Source organism: Temnothorax longispinosus, chromosome 5 (assembly GCF_030848805.1).
Source record: "Temnothorax longispinosus isolate EJ_2023e chromosome 5, Tlon_JGU_v1, whole genome shotgun sequence".
NCBI lineage: Eukaryota > Metazoa > Arthropoda > Insecta > Hymenoptera > Formicidae > Temnothorax > Temnothorax longispinosus.
The window spans coordinates 6,907,542-6,924,463 of NC_092362.1; the positions used below are offsets into that span (position 1 = coordinate 6,907,542).

At 32.5% G+C, this 16,922-nt stretch overlaps 2 protein-coding genes across 4 annotated transcripts in view; both read left to right on the top strand.

The window, feature by feature from the left end:
* Nucleotides 1-4,444, top strand: part of LOC139813311 (uncharacterized) — a 25,357-nt gene extending 20,913 nt beyond the window's left edge. For 2 of the 3 annotated variants that reach the window (XM_071778720.1, XM_071778719.1), the window contains 2 exons: nt 3,497-3,607; nt 4,350-4,444. In XM_071778720.1, the coding sequence (XP_071634821.1) occupies nt 3,497-3,607; nt 4,350-4,429 (191 nt within the window). In that variant the 3' untranslated portion in view covers nt 4,430-4,444. The remainder of the gene's footprint in view (nt 1-3,496; nt 3,608-4,349) is intronic. The other variant, XM_071778722.1, reaches the window with a different exon arrangement.
* On the top strand, nt 4,422-16,825 carry LOC139813310 (xanthine dehydrogenase/oxidase-like). Its single transcript, XM_071778718.1, has 19 exons — nt 4,422-4,437; nt 8,201-8,325; nt 8,576-8,631; nt 8,987-9,167; nt 9,409-9,540; nt 9,784-9,940; nt 10,151-10,361; nt 10,652-11,181; nt 11,263-11,560; nt 11,907-12,422; nt 12,627-12,810; nt 12,947-13,243; nt 13,624-14,062; nt 14,311-14,439; nt 14,550-14,680; nt 15,203-15,461; nt 15,589-15,685; nt 16,000-16,110; nt 16,686-16,825. Exons 2-19 carry the CDS (start codon nt 8,309-8,311, stop codon nt 16,751-16,753), a joined length of 3,813 nt encoding a protein of 1,270 aa, XP_071634819.1. The 5' UTR covers nt 4,422-4,437; nt 8,201-8,308; the 3' UTR covers nt 16,754-16,825.
* The last annotated feature ends 97 nt before the right edge of the window (nt 16,826-16,922 follow it).

The window sequence follows — 16,922 nt, forward strand, 5'->3', positions numbered from 1 at the left end:
TCGTTTTCTTGCTTAATTGACACTACATTCTTTTTGTGCGTGTTTCTTTGATGCGCCTTTATAAGCTTAGATCCTTTTCGACCACCGAGAATTATACCGCCAAGGCCTTCAAAATCAATTTCCGATCCAAGGGGATATATATCTCTCTCTCCCTCTCTTTCTTTTAACTGACCTGAAAATCCCTCTTACATTGTGCCTCTAGGAGTACGGGGAAATAGACGAGACGGAAATTGTAAAATACATCCGCGGCGTATAATCGTCGTGTTTTCATCTCGCTCTATCAACGCGATACATTGTCTTATTTATCACCTGGTGTAATACTCCGAAATGACATCTGCGCGGAAATTATATTCGCGTGTGTAGATCGCGATTAACGCTCGGATGGAACTTGTCATTGTTATTTCAAGAGATAGAATTAATATTTATTACCGTAATTATATTTAACGATTTAATTTCAAGAGATAGAATTAATATTTATATATTACCGTAATTATATTTGACAATTCAATGCGTCTTTCGACGCTCTTGAAGATGGAAAAAAAGGAAAAGTGTCAAGAAGCACGATACTATTTTTTGGAAAGCAGAGGAACAGCTCATATAGATTTTTAATTAAATAATAAGTTTAGCCCATAGTCTTTCAAAGTGAATCAGTACAAAAAGTATTCATAAATACATAATTAATTGAAGCGAGAATCCTAACTCCTGTTTAACTTTAAAGACATTATTGTCGAGACTGACACTTATTCTTTCATTCGCGGCGTGATTAATGATTTAATTTGCAGGCGTCAGTTTGTCTGTTTGTATTGAGGTATTATTGTGAAATATTTTATTTTATTTGTAAAAGTCATCTCTCAACTCTCTCAAAGTCAACTCATTTTTGTGTTTCAAACATTATTATTAAAATTTTATTCTACTTTCATACAGAAAGTAGTTTTATGTGTACAACTGTAACTATTACTTTACTGATATTATGGAACACTCTTGTATCGTCTAAATGTTATCATAAATAATAAATATCGCGGGAAATCTACAAGATCAAAACCTGCCCGAAGAACGGAATACCGTGCAGAAGCAAATGCGCCGATAGACATTTCTCAAATGGAAATATGGAAACGTTGGATATAAAGTTGACGGACGCGGAATTTTATAAAGTTTATTCGATCGAGAATTTATTTGTGATATCTCGACAGAAACCGGATGCAACGTATATTATATTAAACGGCGGAAACACAGCCTAAGGCAATTTGTCTTTCACATGCACGATATAGGAACAAATTGATGTAAAAAGTATATAATGTATATGGCAATTTTGAGGTAACTCTTCTAGATCTATTAAAGTCCTTCAAAAAATAACATGATTTTTTACATAGTATATTTATAATATACCTATCATAATATATATATGAATGATAATACTCTTTTATAGAAAGTTATACAGCTTTCTTTTAGAAATTTATACAAATAAATATTTCTTATCTAAAAAAATCAATATTTATTTCACATCGCGGGTTTTGATATATTTACATTAAAAAATATACATTTCTGGTATCTAAATATAGAGACAATATAAAAACTGTTTTGTCACATCATCTTTTCAACTATTAAATGTATTATTAAAAAATAATATGGTAGAGATAAAAAACATCCTGTATATTTATTCCTGTATTTCCATTCAGTAAATAATCTATTTGCTTAAATAATTGCGATCTCGCGAATGCAAACATGTGGTATTAAAACAAAATTTCAGAATTTTCGTTAATTTCAATCAACAGTGCAATCAATATTGAATAATACCACCAGTGTATTTGTTTGCACGTCTAGATAAAAAATACACAATACTGAGAACATAATCCTGCAGGTGTTTATCGGGCAGGTAGAACGACCTCCGCATCGATATAAACGACATCCGGGACTTGCGTCGCATCGGAAAAACTAATATCACTGGGCGGAAACATATTCCTCACCTAACATCATCTTCGGTGGCATCAATGAGCATTTTTTGTACGCAAAGAACACAGAGCAACTGTTGATGGGTAAATCTGTCCTCGACAAGCTATAGTGCTGAAGACAGCCTTGGAAACGTTGCATAACGAAGGGCAACCTGATCATGTGCTGCCGAATTATTCGCTGGAATTCCGCAAGACTCTTGCCGAAGGATTATTCTATAAATTTGTATTGAGCGTCGAACCGGAGAATGTGATTTCAAAGCTTCGCACACACAGTGGAGTTCATAATATTATTCAAAGATTTATATGGATTATTTTATCCAATTGCCATTTATGGTATACAAACTAAACAATTAACTCTACTTGTCTGTTCTTCTAATCGTAAAAATATCTGTTTTAGGTGGCTCAAGTAGCTGCTTACACGTTGGGAATCGATTTAGACTTAATCAGCGTCAAACCAAGCAATAATCTAATAACACCTAACAACGTCCCAGTAAGCAAGAAACGTCAAGAAACATTTCAACTACATTGCATTAATGTTAAAACGTTGCTGTAATGTAGTTAAAATGTTTCTTGGTGTTTCTTGCTTACTGGGGTGGTTACCGTAGCCAGTATTACTAGCGACTGCTGCACATATGTAAGAATTTACATAACTAAATTTACATAACTAAAACACTTTAAATATAATGCAATGCATATATAACATTGTATTAGTTAATAATATTTTGACTCGAAACACTCGGGCAACAACGGTAACTTTTGTCACTTTTGTTGTACTTTTGATTATTGCATTTCTTTCTAGGCAACGATCCAAGCCTGCAAAGAGATTCTGAAGAGACTCGAACCGATAAGACAAGAAATGAATAACCCGAGCTGGCAGGATGTCATTTTCAGTATTTTCACCGCGTATCAGAAGAACGTTGATTTATGCGCACATCATATGTAAATATCATTATAAATCATAACAAAAAGTCACGTCACGCACGTGACCATGTAACGGCGCATTGTGACATTTTTCCGATATTGTTTCGTAGAACATTCATTTAAAAAGAATAATAATCTTTTGTCCTTATAGTAACGAGATTATAGATTATAAAATTCCGTTCCACTAATATTGTAGACATAAATAATCAAATTATTTAAAGTATCGTATTTTCATCGTAGAATTATAAACCGCCAGGAGGAAAGGATACTTATTCCTAAAGACTCGGTCAACACACATTTGGTGTTCTTCGATCAAAAGGTGAGATCGAATACTCCATAAATCCTTTTGTTCTCGAATCTCCACTTACAATCAAAAACAAAACTTGAATATTTTCTACATGTTCGCATACAATTAAGAAACTTTTGGAAATCCTTTTGCAAGAATTTTTAAATACATAAAAATTTAAAAGGATTTATGTATAAGATACGCGTTTTACTGTGATTTATTTAACGTGGTCTAAATAAGATAAATTTAATAAATACAGAAAAGAATCAGTCTAACTATAAAGGTGAAATTAAAAGTGAAAATGTTCAAAAACCGATTAATTGTGCAAACTTTTTTGCAGCAACCGGTGAACCACCGCTTTGTATGAGTTACGTAATTCCGATCGCAATCTGCAACGCGTTGAATTCCGCTAGAGCGGAGGTAGGGAATACGGATGAGTGGTATCGATTGGGTAAGTTTTAAGCAGAGGTATGAAACGCATAAATCCTTGACAATGTACAACAAAAATCACCTAACTTATAAATCAAATTAACTTCAACATTGCAAATCCAAGTGTGTTATTTTAGCTGAAGTTCTTCTCACACATTTCTTGCCGTTTTAAATCATTTAACACAATTGAATATATTAACTTTTAATTTAATACAATTAAATATGTTAAATGATGTAATTTAACATATAAACATTTGAAAAGAGTTTCAGTCAAATTTTCATTTTTAGACGTTTATGCGTGTAAAAATAACACACTTATTGTTAGATTTGCAGTGGATTTTTGCAACAAGTGTTTAAACGTCAATCTACCTTAACGTATACTTATATTTAAAAAATGATATTTAGCACCTTTACAATCTGACTTCTTCCCTTTTTTAAAATCAAATGAAAGAGGCACAATTAAAAAAAAATTATCAGATTTTACGATCCAATTATTTTTTATCGTTGTTTTTGAAACCATAAAATCTACAGCTAATATTAATCACGGTATATATTATTCAAATTCAAATAAAAACATTTAACTGTTGTAAAAAATAAAACAATATATAAATATGTTATTTTAGAATTAGATGGATGACTCAGAGTTTCCTTTAAAAAATTTCTTTTTTATAAATTATTAGTGCATAAATGCATATTTCCTTATAAATTATTATTGTTATTATTATTACAAAATAATGTTATAATATATACTCATTTCTGATTAGCAATTTATGCAGATGGACCGTGCACCACTGAACGCATACTTCTAACCAGTTTAACCAACAAGGATAGCATGGTGCTTTGAGAGCAAAAGTATGAATCATTTATGACTAAACCAGTGTTTTAAATAAATTCCGTAATTACCGTCATTCGTCTTTTTAATCACTGTATATCTAATTGGAATAAATTTAAAAGTCTTATAGAAAGGCAACAATTTACGTATTCATGTTTTGCTGATGCAAAAATTTTCACGGTAATAGTGGAAACATGATAATTTAATTTTAAAAAATTAATAGGCTTTCAATATAACTAAACCTGGCGTTCCATGAAGCGGATTACGCGGAAGCGGAACTAAGCCCTTTCAAAAATTCCGTCGAAGCGATTCCGTGATTGGCGATCCGCTGATCCGCTCCGTAGAACGCCAACCTAAACCATAGCTTCTTTTTCATGTTAAATAATTCCATTATTTAACATATTACATAATTAGCATATTGCTCATTTGTAGCACACACATATCAGCATAAATATTCTCCATTAAACCTCACTGATGTGCTATATATTAAATATGACATCAATATATCTGTAGTATGTAATTATAATATGTACAATAAGGTATATTTTAAATAAAAATTGTAACCAATAATAAAAGTATGTTAACTCTGTCTTGAAAAAATCTATAGAAACAATTATTATCATACTAAGCAGGGATTATAAAGACATCAACTTTGTCTACAATATTCTCATTAAAATGCTCGAAGAAGGCAGTAAAAATGAGTGAAATGAATGGAAACCTAGCATCCTAATAATTTGATTTGCAAAATTAATTAATGTGGCGCCGAGCCGTTACCGCAAAATGAAATAAAATGCCATATATCTTTTCCGCGGCATTGCGTACGCTTTCTCATATTGTTTTGTTTGCCTAAAGTAATCTTATTTAAATTATTCACGTCACGCCTCACGCAAGGACGAAACTATTAAATTTAACTTCATTTTTTATCCTTTTCGAACTCTTTATACTTTTATATGTATATATTTTAATACTCTATTTTTTTATTTGAGTATAATTGAATCATTATGTATTTAAAGCATTTCAGACATAAACAATTTAAGATAAAATACTCGACGACTATTGACTCTTGATAATGCATTTTTCGTCAAGTTTTTATTCCAATATATTGTTTGCAAATATTGTACCTCTTATTAAAAAGATTCACAAATTAAAAAATACAATACTGCTTAATTTCTTATCTTTAAAATAAAGCTAGAAAATAATTTCTTTTGAACATTTCAAGAAAGACTTAATTTTAGCTTAATTGCGAGACGAATGCGAGATTAAGGCGCGGATGTACATCCGATAAAATGACAATTTTCTCTTGAAATAGTTCTTGCCAATTGAACTCATCATATATAGATTCCTCAATACCGATGTCCTCAGTTGATGATGGTTCGGAATGAACTAAATAAGACTGTAGAATTTATTTGCTCTTATCTATGTTCATCAATATGTCCCATCTTTTAAAAAAATTGAATGGCCACTTTTGAATGATGCATTTCTATACAATATTTAATTATTTCTTCTTGAATATTCTTCATGTACCTGTGTTTAGTAATTATGTAGTATAGGGGACCATCCTCTGATGACCTTGACCTTGACATATATTGTCAAGGTCACCTTTCAGAGTGACTTTCAGAAGGTTTTAGTCCTCAGTCATTATTCGTTAAAAAGTTATTAACAAAAAAAGTTTGAAAAATATAGCAATTATTTTGAGTATTGATAGACTATAATATGTATGTGGAAATAGGTTAAGTATGAACGAAGGAAAGTCATGTAAAGCAGAAATTAGTTCATACATTGAAAAATATACAATAAGTACCTATACGCAATTTTATGTGGTTAGGAAATAAGAATACAAAATATTCTCTGCTTTACCCAAAAGCTTTTATCTAAACTGTTGTCTGCTTTAACTATTTAATTGAAATAATAGTATAGATATATTATAATAATTATTACTTTATTAATAATTTTTACGTGGTTCAAAATTTAAATCCAACATTTCTTTGAAATAGACACTGTAGCTGCAAACTCGACTACGTCGATTTTGTCCAAATTCCTACAAATTTATGAAAAATATTTAATAAATATACATATTTAATATAGTGATCAAAAAATAAAAGTATTACCTCGTGATTTAAATAACGAAACCCATCTTTTTAAAGTGAATGTTAAAATTTCATGCAAAAATTCTTCAAAAATTGCATTTAAATACGAAAAATTTACTATAATTATTCGATTATGATCTTTGAAATTTTTATTACAAAACATTTTTCGAATGAATTGGCCATGTATTCGCATTGCCGACATCTTGAACCTTGAGCCAAGGATTATTATTATTCATTTGTTCAACTGAATACATTATTATACAAATTACTGTTTTAACACACTGGCTAAACGACATACTGGTGACGCCTAGTAACACTGAGTGACATACCAAAAGCTGCGTACAGGTGAATCTCATGTAAAGCTTTGTTTACATAAAAGTATAAACATAGGAGTAGAAATAGTACTACTACTCAAAATTCTTCGTATTTATATTTCGCTACGTCTCTTTCAGTTGTTAGTGACTATCGAAACGCGTGCGCGCGTGTGTATGTGTGTATGATAATTTTTAATTTGGAAATTAAATTACAGCATATGTCCAATATTGTCTAAACCTTTATGCTGTATTAGGCAGTAAGTGACAACAACAGTTGGAAAGGTAAAATTAAGGACAACTTATGCTTAGTGAAGAATGTAATATAAAAGCATATAATCTATATACGGTGTCAGAAAATTATATTTTATTTATTAAATTTTTTTGTTAATAACTTTTTAACAAACAATGACCGAGGGCTAAAACCTTCTGAAGGTCACTCAGAAGGGTGACCTTGACAACATATGTCAAGGTCAAGGTCACCAGAGGGTGGTCCCCTATACTGCATAATTACCTTCTGTTTTAAGCTCAAAATATTTATATTTTTATTTATTCATTACTCCTTTTTGGAACAAAATCACAATTAAATTTACTCATAATAGAGATATAGTATAATACTTATAATACTTGACCATATATATATATATATATATATATATATATACATATATATTAGTAAATTTGAAAATAATTCTCTTTCAAAGAAAGTATATTAGAAGTATTCTTATAATAAAGTATTCTTTAACGAATATTTTTTTTATTTACTTGTTCATAATAAAAGTATACTTACAATAAAGATACATGGATAATGTTCAAAAAGAAAACATTTAGTAATAGAGATGTAGACGTAACACTATTCAAAAATGAATGAGAAAAAAAGAAGGAGAAAGGAAACATTCCGAAAACTCTGAACGAGCGAATGAACTCCGCTCGCTCAGTTCACCAAGCACTATCAACGGAGAAGGAGTTTAATAAAACTCGAAACCTGTTTAGGGAGTCCATCGTTTACACGGTGAGATCAATTGAAAAAGAAACCATTTAAAGAAAGTACTGTCATTTTATTACATATACCCGTGCCTTAAGCTCGGATTGGTTTCTAATTGAAGTTATAGTTACGCTATATTGACAAGCCAACCAAATTAATTTTGTTCATTTATTTAGAATAAACTTCAATACCTCATTTTCGCGCACACGAAACACTATTATTATTAACATGCAAAGGATTTTACTTAATGTTCAAAATAATTTGAAGAGAATTGTGTATAACTTTATATATATATATATATATATATATATGTGTGTGTGTGTGTGTGTGTGCCTTCACAATTTTATCATTTTTAGCATAAATATAAATATAAATATATAATTGTCTCATTATATTACAGTATATGTTATGTATATATCCTATGAGAACGAGTAGCACTCTTTGAACGGAAATAGTGAGTCGTAATCCTACTTCTACTACATCGCATCGACACGATTGCCCAGTGAAAATGCAAACAGAAATAGTGTAAGTTTATTTGTTAAGAATTTATGATGTACGGAAACTATTACAACGTAGTTACGATAAGTGACCAGAGTAAAATTTCGTTATAAATTTAGATTCCTCTAACCTTGATTTATATTTCAACACAAACTATTTATTTGTATTATATCATCCAGTATAAAACTGGATGGAGAAAATTCTTAGGAAATTTATCTATCCTTCTTCAGTTGATAATGTCAAAAAGATATCCAATCTAATTGTAAGTTGTATTTAGTTCCAAATATAGAAGAAACTGTATTAACTTTACGATCAATGGAGTGCCGCATACCGGTAAGTACTCTTCATATACAATTTATCAATTGAATTATAATTAAAAAATGAGAAATTTTTTATAATACAAAATACGAAAGCGAAATAATTTATTAGATTACAATGAAACAAAAATTTCAGAAGTCAAACATTTTATATAAAAACCTAATTATAATCTTAGAAACTATTAGAATTTATCAACCACAACAAAAACCATCACATTCAGTCATAAGGAATTTATATTATGACAGAAATTATTTGCCTAAAAACTATAATTATAATGGCGAGTTCTAGAAATAAAAGATAACGATACGAACGTTATATATGGAGAGAGTCAGAACTTCTATGTCAACTTTTTATGATTGTAAAATTCTAGTATCAGGATGCATACCGAGTGGCACGTCACTCAACGTTTACATCCGCGATTATGCGAAACTGCGTGGCACAAAGGCGATGTGCCACGAGGGTGGCTGCGGCGTCTGTATTGTGGCTGTGGAAATCAAGGGCAAGACAATGGCCGTGAATTCCTGCCTTGTACCGATACTGATCTGCGACGGGTATGCGAGTATTAACAGAAAAATTCATGCATAGTAAATAGTTTAAATTTCATTTTTAAGAGACCAAAAAGTATTCGGGTTATGGCGTTAAGGAACTGTCATCTTTGACATCAGAAATTGCACTTCAATGCGTTAAACTCTTTTATATTCTATCTCGTCTTTTAAAATTCTTCCGAATTTATCGAGTTCATGCTAATACTAAATTATGTTTGATATATCTGTGTTTCAAATAATGTTCCAGATGGGCCATTTGCACGATCGAGAGTTTAGGTAACAGGCGAGACGGTTATCATACGATTCAAGTTACGCTTGCTGACAAAAACGGCTCGCAATGCGGATATTGCTCCCCCGGCATGGTGATGAATTTATATAGGTATGCATTTTTTTTTCGACAAAGCAATTAATTTATGAAGAAATAATGTAAAATTTGGAACGTATTTAATCTTCTCGCAACAAATTAAAATCTTCTTGGAATTCTTGGCGTTATAAAATATAGAATTACACACAACGTGACTATGATATTTGACTGAAGTAAAGATATTATAAAGAGAGTCACGTTTGAACTCAAAAGCTGGTATAAAATTGTGTTAATGCATATGTTATTTATAACTTGCAGTCTCATTCATGACAAAAAGTTGTCTATGCAGCAAATCGAAAACTCATTCGGTGGCAACATTTGTCGATGTACTGGGTATCGACCGATTTTAGACGCGTTCAAAAGTTTTGCGACCGATGCACCTGCGTCAATGGTGAAGAATATTCGCGACATTGAGGTGATCGTGCGACAAATTTTAACTTTATTGCAAAAATTTTATTATACCGTGACTTTTCATCTATAGAATTTATACTTACATTCCCAGAGAAAGAATTTTATTTCGCTGCTGTAATAATTATTACTATTCAATTGATACTCTGTATATAAAAATTCTTTTTTTTTATATTATTTACATTTTGTTGTAAGTATAATAAAATATACTTCGCAGGAGTTGTACAAGATCAAAGCCTGTCCGAAGTATGGAATTCCATGTATTGATACTTGCTGCGATGAGCAACTTTCCCATGAAGACACAACGTTGGATATAAAGTTAGCAGACTCAGAATTTTTCAAAGTTTACTCGATCCGTGATCTATTCGCAATATTTCGACAGAAACCGAATGCTACTTATATTTTAAATGGGGGAAACACTGCACACGGTAATTTTCCATAATCTTCCATTTAGACGATATATATAGGCACTAATTGATACAACAAGTTTATACAAAGTCTTTATAGTAATCATTCTTTATCTATTTGGGTAAACTTAATAATAAAATTGTTTCAAATATTTCAATGTTATTTTTAGCAATTAAGTTGCAGTTATACGCGCATTACAAAGCACTATTGATGCTAAATTCTACCATTTTTCAAAAGTTTAGATAAATATAAATACCTTCTTTAATACTTTAGGAAGCACAACTCTAAAAATAAAAATCTAATTTTTCAGGTGTTTATCGCACAAACAAAAAAGATCTCTACATCGATATAAACGATATCCCAGACTTGCGTAATATTCAGAAAACCAATCAGTACTTAGTCCTAGGCGGAAATACAACTCTTACCACGGTGATAGAGGTCTTCCAAAAGTACTCATTCGAAGACAAATTTAAATATTTACGTCAACTGGCTCAGCACGTAGACCTGATCGCAAATGTACCGGTGCGAAACATCGGCAGCATCGCCGGCAACTTGATGATCAAGCACGCGCACAATGAATTTCCCTCCGATATGTTTTTGATATTAGAGACTGTCGGTACTCAAGTACACGTCCTCGAATCACCCGCTCGCAAGCAGAGTGTGACATTGTTGGAGTTTCTGAAACTCGACATGTTCCACAAGATCATCTATAGCGTGGTCTTGCCACCGCTATCGGCCGACGAGTACGAATACAGATCCTACAAGATAATGCCTAGAGCTCAGAACGCTCACGCTCACGTCAATGCCGGTTTTCTCTTCAAATTCGGCGCTGGAGGCATGGTAAGGAAATTTGTTTAGATTGTATATATTATTATATTATTGGGATAATTTGTTAAATATATGTAAATATTTCGTGAGAAGGTGCTGGAGAGGCCCAACATTATCTATGGAGGCATCAATAAGGATTTCTTCCACGCGACGAACACGGAGCTAATGTTGATAGGTAAATCGATCCTAAACAATCAGGTGCTAAAGTCCGCTTTGAAGACGTTGCATGATGAACTGCATCCGGACCATGTGCTGCCGTCCTATTCGCCGGAATTTCGTAAAACTATTGCCGAAGGATTATTATATAAGTTTGTGTTGAGCATCAAACCAGAGATTGTAAATCCCAGATTTTGTAGCGGTGGTTTCGTGTTACAGCGAGGTCTCTCTTCAGGTACATATTAAGTACACGTACATACACCGGCATATTTTTAAAAATCTATGTTTATCCTTTAAGTATTCTTACGTGTTTGAAGATAAAAATTTATTTTCTTTATTTTAATCTCCTACGTGTAACACGACTGAAAAGTTCGACTTATATTAATTTCGTTTACGAGCGAGCCTTAAAGTCTTGAAATATTTAAACAAAAATCTCGCTGTTAATTTTGTAAAATAATCTTGATAGTAAAGAAATAGAAAGCTATAGGTTCGTCGAAAGTAGAGTAACCTACTTTGAAAAACTCGTAAAATATTTTAATTGATTATTCTAATTGCACACGAAAAAAACATGGACATTCTAGGTACGCAAGACTACGACACGAATGCGACATTGTGGCCGATAAATAAGCCTATAACGAAATTAGATGCTATAAAACAAACATCGGGCGAGGCTCAATATTGCAATGATCTGCCTCCATATCCTAGGGAGGTGTTTTGCTCTTTCGTGGTCACGAAATGTGGTAGCGGCAAAATTGACAGTATAGATGCGAGCAAAGCGCTTAGCATGGAGGGTGTAGTGGCGTTCTTTAGCGCCAAGGACATACCGGGAAAGAATCTGTTCATTTCGGCCGCCAGCAAGTTGACGTTCTTGCAGGAAGACGAGTTGCTTTTCGCCGAAGAGGATATTCTGTATGCTGGTCAGCCAGTAGGCGTGATCGTCGCGAAAACACATAATTTGGCGAACGAGGCCGCAAAATTGGTGGAAATTAAATATAGCGGATCTCAAACGAAGCCAGTAATAAGTATCGAGGATGCACTTGCCACGCAAGACGACGCTAGATTTATGCAGAGTGTCAACGTCCCGGCGAAAAAGAAAGGTAGAAATTGATAAAGAACGAAATTTGATTTATAAGTTATCTTTTCGATTACAATTATCAAGAAGAAGACAGAAGCAATTGGAAGAAAAATGAGATAAGCAAACTTACGAAATTGTACAAGTGACTGTTATTATTTATAAGATATAAGAAAAAATAATATATTAAAGTATATGGGGATTGTTTCCTACTATTATATATTTACAGGAGAAAATACTAAACAAGTGATAAAGGGTGTCTTTCAATGCGGCAGCCAATATCACTATACCATGGAGACTCAATCCTGCGTATGCGTTCCTGTGGAGGACGGTATGGACGTCTATCCATCATCGCAATGGTTGGACATCACTCAAGTATCGATCGCGAATTGCCTCAATATTAAGAATAATAGGTAACTCATTAATCTCTTAACTATATCAAGTAATTATGAGAGTTCAATGGTAATAACGTAATTTATACGAGTTATACCGTCCTACATCTTAAAAATTAAATTAGCATTATAATCGCATAAATTTAATTTTTTTTAGTATCAATGTATATGTGAGACGACTTGGCGGTGCATACGGATCGAAAATCTCGCGCAACACGCAAATCTCGTGTGCTTGCGCACTGGTATGTCACAAACTAAATCGTCCAGCGCGATTCATCATGACGATAGAGAGCAATATGCAATCGATTGGCAAGAGATACTCCACGCGTCAAGAATATGAGATCGGAGTGGACGATGACGGAGTTATCCAGTATCTTAACTCGAAACATTGGGGCAATTGCGGTTCCAGTTTCAGCGAACCACAAGCTGCCACGGTGGTTTTCTACATGCAAGGGTATCGACAATACAGCATAATAGTACAAACAAAATATAAACAATTTATGACGATAATATGTAATATTAATATTTCTCTACTGAATTTTGCCCAATATTTTAAAATAGAATGGAAAAGTTTTCAAGTACAGAAAGATATTGAAGTAATTTAGGTATACTATTTATTAAATTTTCATCAGAATTTTGCACCAAATTCAACAAAAGAAAAAATATTATGATAATAAATATTAATTTAAATAAAATAACATTAATTAAACGATGTAAAATAATGTCCTAGAATTGCCTTAATTAAATTTAGAGATACTCTGTCGCAATTAAACTTTGATTTTTAATTAATTAATTGATTAATTTACCTCGCAGTCGATTTTGATTTTTGATTAGTAGCTGTTATGCGACCGATAGTTGGACATTCAACGGATTCGAGGTGCGAACCGATTTACCGTCAAACACATACTGTCGTGCGCCAGGATCCACGGAAGGAGTGGCCATGATTGAAAATATAATGGAACACATCGCGAAAGTGACGAAAAAGGATCCGGTACAGGTCAGATTGTCGAATATGAACGATGTGGATAAGGCCGCATTAGAGACCATGGTAAAGGATTTGTCGAAATCGGCCGATTATGAGATGCGGAAGCGGGCCGTTGAGACATTCAACAACGAGAATCGTTGGAAGAAAAAGGGAATTGCTATTGTGACGATGAGGTATCCGATGTTATATATAGGGCAATTCCACGCGATGGTGTCGGTCTGCGCTCGAGACGGTTCGGTTTGCGTGACGCATGGCGGAATCGAAATCGGACAAGGTATAAATACCAAGGTACGAAAATAACAATTACTTATCTAAGCAAGTTCTTTCATTCTCTTCATCCAATCGATAAACTAACAGACAAAGGAAAATTGAGATTTCCAGATTTTTGTATGTCCCTTTTTCTATTCTGAATATGTATTCTGTTTTGAAAATAGATCAATTATATTTGACAGATTCATGTAGACTGGAAGGAATTCAATTTAACATAAATAAGTCGCTTCATATTTCTAGCTATTTAAAAACAATTCTTGTACTAGATTGCTCAAATAGCAGCTCACACACTGGGGATCGATCTCGAATTAATCTCCATTAAACAAAGTAATAATTTAGCAACACCCAACAACTCGAATACAGGAGGGAACATTACTACGGAGACCTGCGGATATGTAAGAATTCAATTCAATTCGTCCCTGACATTATGGAAAACGACGTGATATATATACAACGTCAAATTTATAATGACTATTGCATTATTCAAATATCGCATTTATTCTAGGCAACGATCCGAGCTTGCGAAGAGATTCTGAAAAGACTCGAGCCGATAAGAAAAGAAATGAATAATCCGAGCTGGAAGGATCTCGTCTTCACGGCGTATCAAAAGGACGTTGATTTATGCGCACGTTATATGTAAATATCATTAAGTCATATTTGACATATCGCTAATATATTATGTCACGCAAACCGTCATACACAATGCGGTCCATAAGTTTCGAGACAAAAATTATATAAAATAAAGGACACATCACGAAATTCGAATCAACTGCAGACGATTACAAAAGGATCCAAGGATTGAAAACGAGAACAGAACAGCATATCGATTATAGAAAAAGCCTACTTTAAATAAAAAATATTTAAAATATTTTTCTGTTCTTTATTTTATACGATTTTTGTCTCGAAATTTATGGACCACTGTGTAAAGCATTTCGACATCTTTCCAAAAATAATGTATTTTTATTCTGAAAAAACTGTTATTTTATTCTGTTGTTTTATTTATATATGTGTTTTATTTTATCACTTCATGTTTTATTTGTAATAATGATTTCGATAAAAATCGAATAAATAAATAAATTTAAATTTTATATTTATAAGACAAAACAGACAATACGCGCAAATCATTAATTATATTATATATTACACTTACCTTGTCAGGATGGCGGCCGCACAGAACGATACAATCAAGCCTTACGGCATTTACGGTGTCACTATTGCTGAAGTGGAGATCGATGTGTTGACCGGCCAGCATATTATCAGGAGAGTCGATTTGATGGAAGACGCTGGTGTAAGCTTGAATCCGAAGGTCGACGTCGGTCAGGTGGAGGGAGCTTTCGTGATGGGAATAGGATACTGGACTTCCGAGGATTTGGTGTACGATCCTAAAACAGGAATATTAACGAATGACAGAACCTGGGTAGATACGTTATTTTTATTGAATTTCGTTAAAGCTAATATCGACAAGACACAACTGTCCCGATTCATCGAAATTGTCCTAGGAATACATAAATTAAATTATCTAAAGTATTTTATTTTTCTCGTAGAATTATAAACCGCCAGGAGCGAAGGATATTCCTGAAGATTTCCGCGTATCCTTACTCAAGAATTCGGCCAACACAGTCGGTATCTTTGGTTCAAAAGGTGAGATCGGAAACTTTATGAAGCGTTTCATTCTATTCTTCTATACTTACTATCAAAAATAAAATTTAAATGTTTTATATGTTTACATACAATTAAAAAACATTTACAAATCTTTTTGCAAGAAATTTTAAATTTATAAAAATTGAATAGGTTTACAGTTTACATTTCTCTAGTTTATAATTTAATTTAAATAGGTTGAAAAAATTGAAAAAAATTTAGTAAAAATACAAAAGAATCCGTCTAGCAGGTATTAAGAGATATCAAATTTGAAAGGATTAAAGGATCGATTAATTGTGAACATTTCATCTTTGCAGCAACCGGTGAACCACCAATTTGTATGAGTTACGTGATTCTGATCGCGATCCGCAATGCGTTAAACTCCGCTAGGGCGGAGGCAGGGAATACGGATGAATGGTATCGATTGGGTAAGTTCTAAGCAAAAATATAAATGTGCTAAGTATACTTGACAATATATAACACGAATCATGCACCTAATTTTGTGAATCTGGATTAACTTGTACAGATCTCGCAACAAGTGCGAATCTTTTAATCGTCATTGTATTTTAAGCAACACTAAAAAAAAAGAGTTGTTTTAGTTAGTTGTTTTACTTTCTCCATTTTTATTCTTTCTTTCTTTTTCTCTCTTTAAAACCTGACGAAAGAGACAACATATTTAAAGGAAATAATTGTCAGATCTTGTAATCCAATTTTTTTTTAATATTCTTTTAAAAACATATAAAGCCTGAACACGCGTGATATTAGTTACTCGAAGTCGGGCGAACATTTAACGAACATTCTAACTTTATTACAAACCGTTGTTTGTAATAAAAAAGTTAAAAATGTGTTATTCCAGAACACATACATAAAATTAGGTGACTCAGAGATTCTTTATAATTTCCTTTCTTGTAAATTAATATGTGAATGAAAATTTTCCTATAAAATATTATTATAAATTATAATTTATAATGTATATTTCATTTACGATGTGTAATTTTTGCAGATGGACCATGTACCACCGAACGTATACTTCTAAGCAGTTTAACCAACACGAATGACATGGTGCTTTGAGAGCAAAAGTAAGATTCATTCGCAAATAGATAGATGCTTAAAATAATCCTGCACTTATTCGTTCTTTGATCGTTTCCTAATTGGAGTAAATTTAGAGTCCTAACGACAAGACAATTTATCTACGTTTCGTCGATACAAAAGATTTTCGGGGTAATAATGGGACCATATG